Source organism: Corylus avellana, chromosome 11, assembly GCF_965113065.1.
Source record: "Corylus avellana chromosome 11, dhCorAvel1.hap1.2, whole genome shotgun sequence".
Classification (NCBI taxonomy): Eukaryota; Viridiplantae; Streptophyta; class Magnoliopsida; order Fagales; family Betulaceae; genus Corylus; species Corylus avellana.
The window spans coordinates 496364-510286 of record NC_142500.1 but is presented as its reverse complement, the minus strand read 5'-3'; the positions used below and the strand labels follow the sequence as shown (position 1 = coordinate 510286).

General features: G+C 34.4%; 2 protein-coding genes across 2 annotated transcripts; both read left to right on the top strand.

The window, feature by feature from the left end:
* The first annotated feature begins 636 nt into the window (after positions 1–636).
* Positions 637–3081, top strand: LOC132166584 (trimethyltridecatetraene synthase-like). The gene is made up of 2 exons (XM_059577431.2): positions 637–1533; positions 2391–3081. Exons 1-2 carry the CDS (start codon positions 637–639, stop codon positions 3015–3017), a joined length of 1524 nt encoding a protein of 507 aa, XP_059433414.2. The 3' UTR covers positions 3018–3081.
* A 7024-nt stretch (positions 3082–10105) lies between these two features.
* LOC132166205 (trimethyltridecatetraene synthase-like) lies at positions 10106–12033 on the top strand. The gene is made up of 2 exons (XM_059576986.2): positions 10106–11002; positions 11380–12033. The coding sequence occupies exons 1-2, from the start codon at positions 10106–10108 to the stop codon at positions 12004–12006; spliced, it is 1524 nt and encodes a 507-aa protein (XP_059432969.2). The 3' UTR covers positions 12007–12033.
* The last annotated feature ends 1890 nt before the right edge of the window (positions 12034–13923 follow it).

The window sequence follows — 13923 nt, the reverse complement described above, 5'->3', positions numbered from 1 at the left end:
AAAAAAAAAAAAAAAACTGAGAAACAGTACAGAGAAGGGAGACGACATAGAAAAAAAAAAACGTTTGCACTTGCAGAAAAACTGTACAAGAAGAATTAGAGAGAAAATAGAAAGAGAGATAAAAAAAGAGAGAACGAAATATATATAGAGACGGAGAAAAGAGAAACGAATATATATATATATATATATATATCGAGAGAGAGAGAGAGAGAGAGAGAGAGAAATATAGAAGAATCAGAGAGAGAACAAAATTTTATCCCACAAGTGAGGTTATTTTTGGCAATTCACATAATTAATTTAATCCCACAAGAAATGATTAGCTAAGCCACTCGTTTTTGAGTGGCTTAGCTAACCCTGTGTGTATAGAATTAATAGTCTTATGGGAATAGACTATTCTCAGGAATAGAGTGTTACCAAACAAAGGACTAGCTATACTTAGTGTTAGCTAATCAAATCCAAGGATCTATTCCGCAAACCAAACGGGACCTAAATGTTTTAAACCCCTCCAAAACCCAGCTCCCTGCGAAACACATGCTCTCTTTAGTATGGGCAATAAGGAAAGGCTACACTAGCAAATTTGCACCCATATAAACCCCTCCAAAACCACCCCCAACTCTCACACCAAAATCCCCGGCAATGGAGTTCACTTCTTGGGCTATTGTTTTAGCCATGGCATCCCTAGCTGCTCTAGTCCTTTTCCCCTTTCGATCCCACAAGCTAAATCTTCCACCAGGTCCCAAACCTTGGCCAATCATAGGCAATCTAAACCTTATTGGCCCCCTCCCTCACCAGTCCCTTCATAAATTGTCACAAAAATATGGACCAATCATGCAACTTAAGTTTGGTTCCTTCCCCGTTGTCGTTGCCTCATCTCCCGACATGGCAAAGTTGTTCCTAAAGACATACGATCACATCTTTGCCAGTAGACCAAAAACCGCCGCCGGGAAGTACACTTCTTATAACTACACCGATATTACATGGGCGCCTTACGGACCATATTTGCGCCAAGGGCGGAAGATATATATCTCCGAGCTATTTTGCTCGAAAAGACTCGAGTCCTACGAGTATATTCGTGTCGAAGAAAGGCGTGCTCTTTTCTCACGCCTACACACCTTGGTCGGGAAGCCAGTCATGGTGAAAGAGCATCTCTCGCGCCTCACTCTAAGCATTATCAGTAGGATTGTATTGGGTAAGAAGTATTTTAGTGAATCCGAATCTGAAACTTCAATTGTAACGCTCAAGGAATTCCAAGAAATGTTGGACGAGTTGTTCTTGCTTAATGGGGTGTTGAACATCGGGGACTGGATACCCTGGCTCGATTTCTTGGACTTGCAGGGATACGTGGAGCGAATGAAGGCCGTGATGAAAAAATTTGATCGATTCTATGAGCATGTTTTGGATGAACACAGGGCCAAGAGAGAAGGAGTGAAAGATTTTGTTCCAAAGGACATGGTGGATTTTTTATTGCAGCTGGCTGATGATCCCAATAGTGATGTTAAGCTTACTAATGACAATATCAAGGGGCTCACTCAGGTATATGACTTCTATTATATAAGCTTTTGCGATAAGTGACAAATATTTAACATTATGTTACAATAAACGTCTTGAGTTTGAAACTTTTCTTATAATAAAGGTAAGTTTAAACCTTATTTTATAATAAAAGGTTATGAATTCGAACATTGTCTTCGTCGATTCAACAAGATTTCAATATTGGCCTGAAAATGTAAGTCCACACATGAGAGAAAGCCTTTGATTATGAATTAAATGATGAAACTCATACATTCTTATTAGGATAAGCTTTTGGAATAAATGATGATTTAATATATATATATATATATATATATGGTATCAAAGCAAAGATCTTAGATTTAAACATTTTTATTTTTTAATAATAAAAAATGGTAGGAGGAGACAATCAATTGTGGCTACTTTACTTTGGTGTGACCATGGTAGCACATGTCCTCTAAGAATCGCTCAGGAAGGTCTTAGATGACAGGAACCACAAACACTCATTCAAAACCAATTGAGTCATAGCCTTACCCAACCCCTCTAGGACATCAGTGGTTCATTAATGGTTCCTAATGCAGCTAATACTAATCAGTAACCCACACCCTAATACATATCAAACCTCAAGGGAATTTTCTTGAAACTACGAACCTTGTCTTGTAGCAAAGGTTTTGAGTTCAAACATCGTCTTCGTCAATTCAACTACATTTTAGTTTTGGGCCAAAAAGTTTGAGTTGACATGTGAGGGAATGTTAGAGTATGATTAAATTCATACATTTCTATTAACTTAAGTTTTGGGATAAATAGTCATTTAACAATTTATTGTTTGACTTATATTCGATGGAAAATGCTAAAATAAATTTTGCTTCAATTCATCAATATAGGATCTCATAGCAGGAGGCACGGATACCGCTGCGACTACAGTTGAATGGGGAATGTCCGAACTCTTAAAGAAGCCGCACCTCATCAAAAAGGCTACAGAAGAGCTGGATAGGGTTATTGGGAAAGACAGATGGGTAGAAGAGAAAGATGTTATGCAACTCCCTTATATCGATGCAATTATGAAAGAAACAATGAGGAAACACCCTGCGGCGGTATTACTTGCCCCGCACTTGGCTCTTGAAGATTGTAATGTAGATGGTTATGATATTCGTAAAGGAACTAGAGTCTTCATAAACGTATGGGGTATGGGAAGAGACCCTTCAATATGGGATGCACCTGAAGAGTTCAACCCGGAGAGGTTCTTAGGAAATGCTATTGATGTGAAGGGACATAATTTTGAGCTATTGCCATTTGGGTCAGGGAGAAGGATGTGCCCTGGTTATAGCCTTGGACTGAAAATGATTAGCTCTAGCTTGGCTAACATGTTGCATGGATTTGAATGGAATTTGCCAGACAATACCGAGGCAGAAGAATTGAGCATGGAGGAACTTTATGGTTTGGCCACGCCTAGAAAAGTCCCACTTGTTGCGGTCATGAAGCCACGGCTCCCACTTCATCTTTATAATTAGCATGAATTATCCTTGTTGCATCCGCTTTTATTTTGTAATAATTTCCTACTTAATTTGAGCACGAGTGAGGTGGGTTTTGTGATAGTTTTTCCTTGCTCTTGTTCCTAATCTTAAATTTTAGTCCACCGACAAGGAAAATGGTTAGTCGATCCACACTCACCTAGCTTGTTCAGATCACGTCCAAACAGACTATATATATAGCTAGTGTCTCGTCGTACTTTCCTCGTTTGGAGGTGGTTCGAACGAACACCGACTAATGCCTTTTGGTCATGACCTCGACTGGACAAACCTCCAAGGTCGTTCGAACAATCGAGCCATCACAACAAAAACCATTGTTTTTCTTTGAAATTCCTCTTTTCATTCAATTTCTAACTTCATCAAATTAATGCCTATTTTACACCACACCCTCCTAACAAATCAAACATGCACCACCTCTAACAGATCTTCAATTTTACGTAAAAAATCATCATTATGAAAAAATATTAGTTTTCCTCATTCACAACAACAATCGTTACAACCTCTTCAACACACCCACATCATATCAAAACAACAACGTAATATTGCTACCGCAACTACAACTACAACATGTCGAAGGCTACATTGTTCCAACGCTTTTGTGCCACCTTAACAATAAAATTCTTCTTTTTCACCCGTTACTCAGTGTGGTTGGTAAAATTTTCAAATGCTACAAAATACATTTCAAATAAAAATTATCAAAGGGATTTTAGATGTGGCCCCACCAATAACATATTTTTCAAAAGAAATATCAAACCACTTCTCAAAAAATAAAGCACAAAACATTTTTCAAAAAATAAAACACAAATTTTAAAAATAAAATAAAAAACTTCCCACACCTTCCTATACGAGTTTTTTAAAAACACATACTCATTGTTTTTCTATATTTTTTTTTTTTCAAAAATATTAACAATTTTCAACTAAAACTTATTTAAAAAAAATCCATGATTTTTTTGACGTGGCAAACAGTATTTTCAACTTGCAGTCAATGTTTCCAGAATTCCATTGCATATTTCCGGAATTCGTGTCTTACAACTAAAATTTAATTATGTTTTTTATTTTTTTTTTTTTACTGTTGACAACTAGTACATCTAGTTCGATGCAGTACGTAAGATTAATATGTCAAAAATTGCCAACCATATTTGACGAATGATTTTGTCCCATTATGCACATGAAAGCTTAGTGACTTCTTGGTATGATCGGTACTCAACCAATTAAGATCATAAGGAATTAGAAAAAAAAAAAAAAAAAAAAAAATTAAGATCATAAGGAAATTTTTTTCCACATTCTTTTTCTCTTTCTTTATTTTTTTTTTAATAATGTTTTTAAGAGATACAGTTCCATTTGCAATTGCTGGCTGGCTGGCATTTGCTGCTTAAAAGATTTCTACGGACCATTGGACACGGCATTAATCTACCTAATTAACATCGACTTTGAGAAAGTTGATCAAATTAATGATTTTGCCAAAAGCATTGCCTTTTTTATTATTATTATTATTAAAACTTATTTTCATTTGTTTCTAAGTCTTTACGTCCTAGCTTTTGGCCTCTACAAATACCTTTTACTATTATATTTGTTATAATTATTATTGTTATAAGAAATCACGATGACTTTCCCAAAAGCAATGCCTTTTTTTTTTTGTAAAACCTATGTTCATTTGTTTCCTAGTCTTTACGGTCCTAGCTTTTGTCCTTTAGAAAAAAATACCTTCGACTCTTATAATTGTTTTTTTTTTTTTTTTTTTTTTTTTTAATGCATGAGAAAATGTATTCAATCGAGCAACTCGTTTGACAGACCTTCTCAGCAAATACAGCTCTATCACTTGACACTACAAAAGTATCAAAACTCTATGCACAATACATATTTGCTGAAACTCTAGCTCTATGTGAAGAAACTTATAACTAAATGGAAAATTAAATAGAAAGGCAAAATAAAGACAAAAATGGAGACAAAAATTTACGAGTAATTTGGTGTTAGATATTTATATGTACACCACTGAGAAAGAACTGATAGGAATACATTATATTCTTATTCTTTATGATGTTTACATTATAAAAGAGTACTCTTATTTATAAGATAATTGAGATACATGAAGATAAAAATAAGTATCTTACTTGCCCATAGAATTTTCTGCACAATATAATTTATATTCTAAGAATAAATATAGGTATTAATTAATGAAATAAGTAACCACCAAACATTTATCTATTACATAAATTATATATATATATATAAAAGTATTAAAAGGAAAAGATTCTTTTTTTTTTTAATTGAATAAGAAAATGGTTTTTTTTTTAAAAAAAAAAAGTCCTGGCCGGGAAGATAGTAGACTAGAAATTCCATCCCCTAAATGTCCTCAATATACATCAAACTAATAAAAATGTCTCATTATATTTTAACATAATATATAACAATATATCTTTCTTGAACAACAAATCTATCAGATAACTAAAGTATGCTTTTCAAGTGTGTGTGCATAACATGGTAATAATTAAGTTAGCCTTTTCATAATACATTAACATTTGTAAAAACATTTTTATGCATATAAGTGAAAGTTTTCATCATTCCCAACATCATTAAACACGCTATATATATGTCTAATTGCAGGATTCCATATCTATACACATCACCACAACATGACCTCATTTTCCATACCGTACTCTACGACCTATTGGGAAAAGAAAAAATAAAAAATCGACACAAAAGTCCACAGCCGACAAATTTTTAGAATTATCGGAGCATAAAGCCAGTCCAATATATATATATATATATATATACACGGAGGGAGGGGGGGTTTCAGAGTGCCTTGAAACATGTCTAATTGCAGGATTCCATAACTATACACATCACCACAACACCTCATTTTCCATACCAAACTCTACGACGTGTTGGGAAAAGAAAAAATCAAAAATCGACACAAAAGTCCACAACCGACAAATTTTTAGAATTATTGGAGCATAAAGCCAGGGAGGGACCGGCTAGGGCCATGGTCCCCCCCACTCCCCCAACTTTTTTAAAAAAGATATTACTGATTATTCAAATTGTTTCAAAAAGTCTATATAATTAATACACGTTTGTAATGATGTTGCTTACATACAAAGATGGAGGGAGGGGGGACCGGCTGGGGCAATGGTCCCCCCACTTCCTCAAAAAAGATATTTTAAGGAGTAAAAAAAATAATAATAATTATACTGGTCCCCCACTCCCCCCCCCAAATAAATTGATAGGTCCCGGTCCCCCCAACTTTCCTCCACCGGTTGGTTCTTACTTCTTAGGTTAATCCTGAGGTCTTCTTTTGGTTAATTTTTCTATTGTTTGGCTTGGAAATTTGGTTAAGAATCTGAGAAGTTGATTTTTTTTTTTTTCCTTCATAGATTGGCTGTCGGTTTGGAAACTTGGAAATTCCTGTTGTTACTTGGAAATTTATGTGTTTTTTGTTGTTGTTATTTTATTTATGTATGTATGTAAATCTTGGATCTTTTCTCTGTGAGGATTTCTGGTTCTTGATTTGGTATGGCCGTATGAGAATTTTTGATGGGTTTTTATAACTAATGTCATTGAGAAATCTCTAGTTTCTCTTTGAGTTTTTGTTCCACCCATTGAATTTCAAGTTTGAAATCATAATGATTTAGGAAATTTTTGATTTGGTCCGAATTTGGGGAAATTTTAGTAAGAAGCTAAATTCCTAAAATTAACAAACGGCTTTTGTGTGTAGTGAATTTTTATGCATGATTTAAGATCCGAGTTGTTAGATTAATGGGTTTAAAGCTTTAATTTCACTATTGTTTATAGTATGGACATAAACCCTAATTTGTATAGTATAAATTAAATTAGGACTTTTAGTATGTGAACACTAGGATTGCTAATTGGATGTGTTAATTACATTTAAAGTGTTAATTAACCCTAGACTTTTATGAGTTCAATGGGAATTGATGCCCATGGGGTTTAGGTTCTAATATGTCATATTATAAATTTGGGGTAAGTTGCTAGATCAATGGAATAGGAAGAGAATAATAATTATAGGGTTAAAGTGTAATGTTTAACTTAGAGTCTATGTGATGATTATGTTATTCATGTGAGTTTGTTCATTGTTAACTTACACATATTTTTTCTTTATTTTCTAAAGACTCAAAATGATCATGTAAATTTATTTGTAGATGATGAGAAAGTCAAATACAATACTTGACCATTTCAAAAGAAAAAATGCACAAAGTTTATTAGAGTTTGATCCTGGATTGTGTGTCACTTATGAGAATATCATGTTAATCAATGAGGTGCAAAATAACTCAATGCAGGTCGCACTTTTTGAGGTTAGTACTCTAAGCTCAATTCCTAATCTAAGTAGTCTTGTAATTTGGATATTATGGTTATTAAATATTGAGAATATTGTTTGTTAGAATTTAAACATTTAATTGGAGAGTATGACACAATTCTAAGCTCAATTCTTCATTGTATTTAAGTACCAGTGATTAGAAAAAGAAGGAAAAAAAAATAGAAAAAAGTACTAATTCATTACACGCTGCAAAAAAAAAAAATCATGATAACCAAAAAAAATTTTTTTTGCTTTGGTTCCCTCCCATAAAGCTTCCTGGCTCCGTCCCTATATATATATATATATATATATATATATATATATATATAACGATGTTAAAATAGTGTCGTTTTGTAAAGGCCAACACATTATTAGCATTTTGTAATCGCTAGTAATTTTTCAATGTTGGCTAAATGCCAAAAATGTGTTAGCAGATTATGATTAAATGCCAACAAATTGTTTGCCTTTTCTAAAAATTCATAATTTATCGTCGTTTTCTAAACACTACAAATTTATTGATGCTTACAAAACGTTGATAATTTTATAATTATTGACAAATATAAATAATGCAAAGGCAATAATATTTTTATCTTACTAAAAGTAGTTTTGTCTACATTTTAAATTTGACGTTGCTCTATACATTTAAAATCTAATCATTCATTCGTTCAACAAAACACGATAAAATATAGAAGAAGAAAAAAAAAAACCTTCTTCAACTACCTTCATAATTAATATTGTCAATATATATATGCATCATAATTTTCTAAAAACATAACCATATTTTGAAAACACTATTAAACATAAGATGAGCATCCAAACATTTGCTCAATACATATGTCCAAATATCCGTGAGAATACTCAACTAGAGTAGCCATCTATCCAAATTGTCATCCTCGTCTTCAGACTCACCCTCATCCTCATTGTCGGCATGATTGTTATCTGCCCAATCAAAATGTGTTCAATAATAGGGAAAAAGAATGACGTACGAGAGCATCAATTACTTTGCCACAAACAATTTTCATAATTTAATTTGTATCCTCCATCCACCACCCAACGAGGAAATTAGATACGCAATAATTAACCCAATACACTCCGAACTAAAGATGATCATAGAGCAAAGCATGCAATTCAAAAACCAGTGAATGACTTGAGTTATTATAGACCAATGACAACCAAAGATAGTTGGTAGCTAATAAGATCATGACAATTAGGTTGGGACTATTCATTAATTGGATTTTCTTCTTCTTCTTTTTTTTTTTCGGTTTATTTTAATATAACTATTTGATTGCTTGTTTTACACGTTCTCTCTTCTAAATAATTTAAATAATTATTTAGATGTTGATAGATTCTTCAAATCTAAAAAGAGATTCATGTATATCCCATTTGTTAAGGAATATTTAATGAGAAAGGATATCTGAGGGTAAGATTTTCTTCGAAAAAAAAAGTAGATTTTTCAAAGCATTATTATAAGCAAATAAGCACATTTTTATTGTAATAAAAAGAAAAGAAAAGAAGAACGTGAGAGCAGGAGAATCGCAGCTCAATCAGATAATTAGAAGAAGAAAAGCAGTCCTAGCTAGGCTTTAATGGCATGAGTAATCCTACAGCACCCATTACCATTAGGATCCTTCCCGGTTGAAAAAAATTGGAGAGCAACCGGTTAAGCATAATAGGGGTAAAATGGTTCAAATAAAATAAAAAGTGAAATTATCATTTTACTCCCCTATATATTATGCCTAATCGGTTTCTCTTCAGTTTTTGGGTACACTTACTCCTACTTCTTTATATCTATTTTCTCACCTTAATAAATAACTTTTAAAATTATCATTAGATTTATGCATATATAATGTTATGCAAGTTTATGAGCTTAATGATGTTATGTTTATGAAAAATGCATGTGCACTCTACCAAAAAAATGGGTTTTAGTGACTTCAATTTGGTGACGTGTCAATGGCCAAAAACATCACTAATTGGATGGTGACGTGTCATTAGTAACGTGGGTCGTGGGGCATTAATTCACCGGTCTAGAATTGGTGACGTGTTATGAAGTGACACATCACCAATTGGTGACGTGTGAAAAAACCCATTACTGTAGACACGGCACCTTTATGATGATGTTTTGAGCTCACTAAATGCCAATTTTTTTGTAGTGACTATGTATCCCATGGCACCATTATGATGATGTTATGAGCTCACTATATATATGATGTTCATGATGTATGGATAGTATGGCTATACGAATTTTGGGGACTAAGAATAAAAACATAGAAATTGGCATCAAGTGTGTTGGGAGTTAAGGATAAAGTTGGGTTTTCTTCTCTTTTTGTCTAATAGGAATTTTTGGTGAAGAACCAAATGAAAATGAAATGAAATGAAGCATTTTCCTTTTGGTGGTACTGAAAGTCGGGATTGTTTTTTCAAAGGCAATATGGGCCGGGGCCAGGTTTTGTTTTGTTTGTTGTTAAAAACAAAAAACAGAAAGAAAACAAAATGGTACGAATTTGGTGGGCCCGTTTCCTCTTAGTTGCCTAGGCCGACAATGAAAATGGGCTTGAATGGGACGAAAAATGCTATATCGATCTCCACAAAATTACAAAATACCATCTCCCATTTCTACACGTAATATTATTTAATTCCACTCCCTGCATGTGAATCATGTGATGGCAATAATGGAAAGGCCGCACAACACAAAAGTAAATTCACACCCATATATACCCCTCCAAAACCGCACCCAATTACTCTCTCACCAAAACCCCCAGCAATGGAGTACTTCACTTCTTGGGCTATTGTTTTAGCCATGGCATCCCTAGCTGCTCTAGTCCTTTTCCCCTTTCGATCCCACAAGCTAAATCTTCCACCAGGTCCCAAACCTTGGCCCATCATAGGCAATCTAAACCTTATTGGCCCCCTCCCTCACCAGTCCCTGCATAAATTGTCGCAAAAATATGGACCAATCATGCAACTTAAGTTCGGATCCTTCCCCGTTGTCGTTGCCTCATCTCCCGACATGGCAAAGCTGTTCCTAAAGACATATGATCACATCTTTGCCGGTAGACCCAAAACCGCCGCCGGGAAGTACACCACTTATAACTACACCGATATTGCATGGGCGCCTTACGGGCCATATTTGCGCCAAGGGCGGAAGATATATCTCTCCGAGCTATTTTGCACGAAAAGACTCGAGTCCTACGAGTATATTCGTGTCGAAGAAAGGCGTGCTCTTTTCTCACGTCTACACGCCTTGGCTGGGAAGCCAGTCATGGTGAAGGAGCATCTCTCGCAACTCACTCTAAGCGTTATTAGTAGGATTGTATTGGGTAAGAAGTATTTTAGTGAATCCGAATCTGAAACTTCAATTGTAACGCTCAAGGAATTCCAAGAAATGTTGGACGAGTTGTTCTTGCTTAATGGGGTGTTGAACATCGGGGACTGGATACCCTGGCTCGATTTCTTGGACTTGCAGGGATACGTGGAGCGAATGAAGGCCGTGACGAAAAAATTTGATCGATTCCATGAGCATGTTTTGGATGAACACAGGGCAAAGAGAGGAGTGAAAGATTTTGTTCCAAAGGACATGGTTGATTTTTTATTGCACCTGGCTGACGATCCCAATAATGATGTTAAGCTCACCAATGACAATATCAAGGCGCTCACTCAGGTATAATTTCCATTAGTTAATTAAGATTTTGAGATAAGTTGTGATTTAATATTATATCATAACAAAAGTAAATGATGAAACCCATCTATTAAGTCCTATTACGAAAACTTTTTAGATAAATGATGCTTTTAACATATGGAAAGATCTTGGGTTGGGTTGGAATCTTGTTTTCATCAAGTCAACCTCATTTTAGTGTTGGACATCAAAGTTTGAGTTCAATTGTGAGGAGAGTGTTTGCTAGAGTATGATTTAATTCATCTATTTTCTATTAACTTAATTTTTTTGGAACGAGTGGTAATTTAACGATTTATTGTTTGACTTATATTTCAGTGGAAAAATGTTAAACCAAAATTTTTTTTTGTTCATTAATATTATAGGATCTCGTAGCAGGAGGCACAGATACCTCTGCGACTACAGTTGAATGGGGAATGTCCGAACTCTTGAAGAAGCCACACCTCATCAAAAAGGCTACAGAAGAGCTGGATAGAGTTATTGGGAAAGAGAGATGGGTGGAAGAGAAAGATATCCCACAACTTCCTTATATCAATGCAATTATGAAGGAAACAATGAGGAAACATCCTGCGGCAGTATTACTTGCTCCGCACTTGGCTCTTGAAGATTGTAATGTAGATGGCTATGATATTCGTAAAGGAACTAGGGTCTTCATAAACGCATGGGGTATGGGAAGAGACCCTTCAATATGGGATGCACCTGAAGATTTCAACCCGGAGAGGTTCTTAGGAAATTCTATTGATGTGAAGGGACATAATTTTGAGCTATTGCCATTTGGGTCAGGGAGAAGGATGTGCCCTGGTTATAGCCTTGGACTGAAAATGATTAGCTCTAGCTTGGCTAACATGTTGCATGGATTTGAATGGAATTTGCCAGACAACACGGAGGCAGGAGAATTGAGCATGGAGGAACTTTATGGTTTGGCCACGCCCAGAAAAGTCCCTCTTGTTGCGGTCATGAAGCCTCGGCTCCCACTTCATCTTTATAATTAGTTGTCACTTTTAGGCTTTTAGCATGAATTATCCCTCTTGTATCCACTTTTATTGTGTAATAAAAATTCCTACTTTGAGCACGAGTGAGGTGGGTTTTGTTATATTTGTATTAATTGCAACCCCACGGTAGTCACCACATGCAAATTCAATGGCCACCGGATTTGTTAGGTGCCCATCAAGTGGTGGTGGCATTCCGGCAGCCACCACCCATAGAGGTTTATTTATTTTATTTTTTTAAAATACTTTACAAAAACACTTACATGTGTAAAAGGAGCCTCGTTACATATCCCAAAGAAGATGTATTATTGGAAATATATTATATTAAAAGTGTAAAAGATACTATTTTGCAATAGTGGAGTCACATCTTTGTTGCAATCACATTATGCACAAAATGTATATGGAGCATGCACTTGCTTTAAATAAAATTAAGAACAATTTCAATCACTTGGATAACGTGCTGTAAGTCCGACAACAGTCTAATTGAAGTCGACATAAAGGTAAATGCAGCAACATCATGAAGTTGTTTGAAATTGCGTTGAAGAGGTAAAATATTTTTAATATTTAAAAAAATTGTGCTAAATAAAAATTTAACATGTTTAGTAAAGGATTTTAAAAGTATTTTTTTTATTTTTTCCTACTCTAAAAATAATCAAAATATATTTAAAAAAAATTAAAAATTAAAAATTTTTCTAGAAAGTTCCTTGGGACCAAAAAACTATACTTCTCACACAATTCCAAACAAACACACTCTACTTTTCTCACGCAGTTTCCTTGAGTGCTTGTATTTTATATCCTATATATGGTGTACGTGGAAAGAGATACCGACAATTTCAGTCTTAATTGTCCATTCCCACCACCTTGTCTAAGCTAATGATAGACTTACTTATACATATTTAATAAGAGATATAATAGACAATTTTAGTCATGTGATGTACCAAAGAGGGAAGAAATTAGAAGTGCGGTGTAGTTTAAATAAATTGATTATAGCTTTTTAAAAATTGGCAGGGCGATTGCGTGCAATACTTTGAATATTGTATGGAATACAATAGCTTTGATTTGGATCGTTAATTTAAAATGAACCGTCCATAACATGACAAAGTGATACTTGCCCGCATACAAACCATAAGAATGACTGAGTGGGACAAGTGGTCTTGAGTTTAAAGTAATTTAAATTTACTTTTTAGTAGATGTGGTCATTAGGTCGAATCTTGACTCCGTTATTTACTCTCGTTTTAATTAAATATTTCATGTGTTGTGCTAGATAAGTTACCTAAATTATTGATACTTGAAGCCGCTTAACTTTTTACCTAGAATTATGATTTTCTCTGATTTTTGTAGGATGGTTATCTCACGGTTTGGCTATAGTGGAAATGAGGTCTATGAGCGTTTGATAGCAAAGAGATACATGTGGCTTCCTTCTACTAGACGTCTATAGCGTGGACAAAATGTGGTGTTCCTATTTTGTCACCAAACGAATGATTATGGATGATTATTCCATTCGAGCTTCTTGTATTCCTAATGATACTCATTTTTATTCCTAAATAATCATATTATTCCAATCTACCAAATGTGCCCTAAGTATTACAAGGGATCTCCATCCGTGAAAAATAAATGTTGACCTCGTGTATATTCCTAAAATCGCGTTTGCTAGACAGGAATGGACCGAGTGTTGAAATAGTTATTCACTTATATCTCTAAAGTGAAGAATAACTAATCCTCTAAAAAATGAGAGGAATAGTAACAAATTATTTTCTTTAAACTAAAAAAAAAAAAAAAAAAATCTTCATTACATATTCTCATGGATGCCCGAACACCCATCACTCTTGAGAGGTCTCGATTTTTTAGAATAAAAATATAATTTCTTGCATTATTCTTCCTTTGTAATTATATATCATACGAAAAGGAGCTTTTTCACTT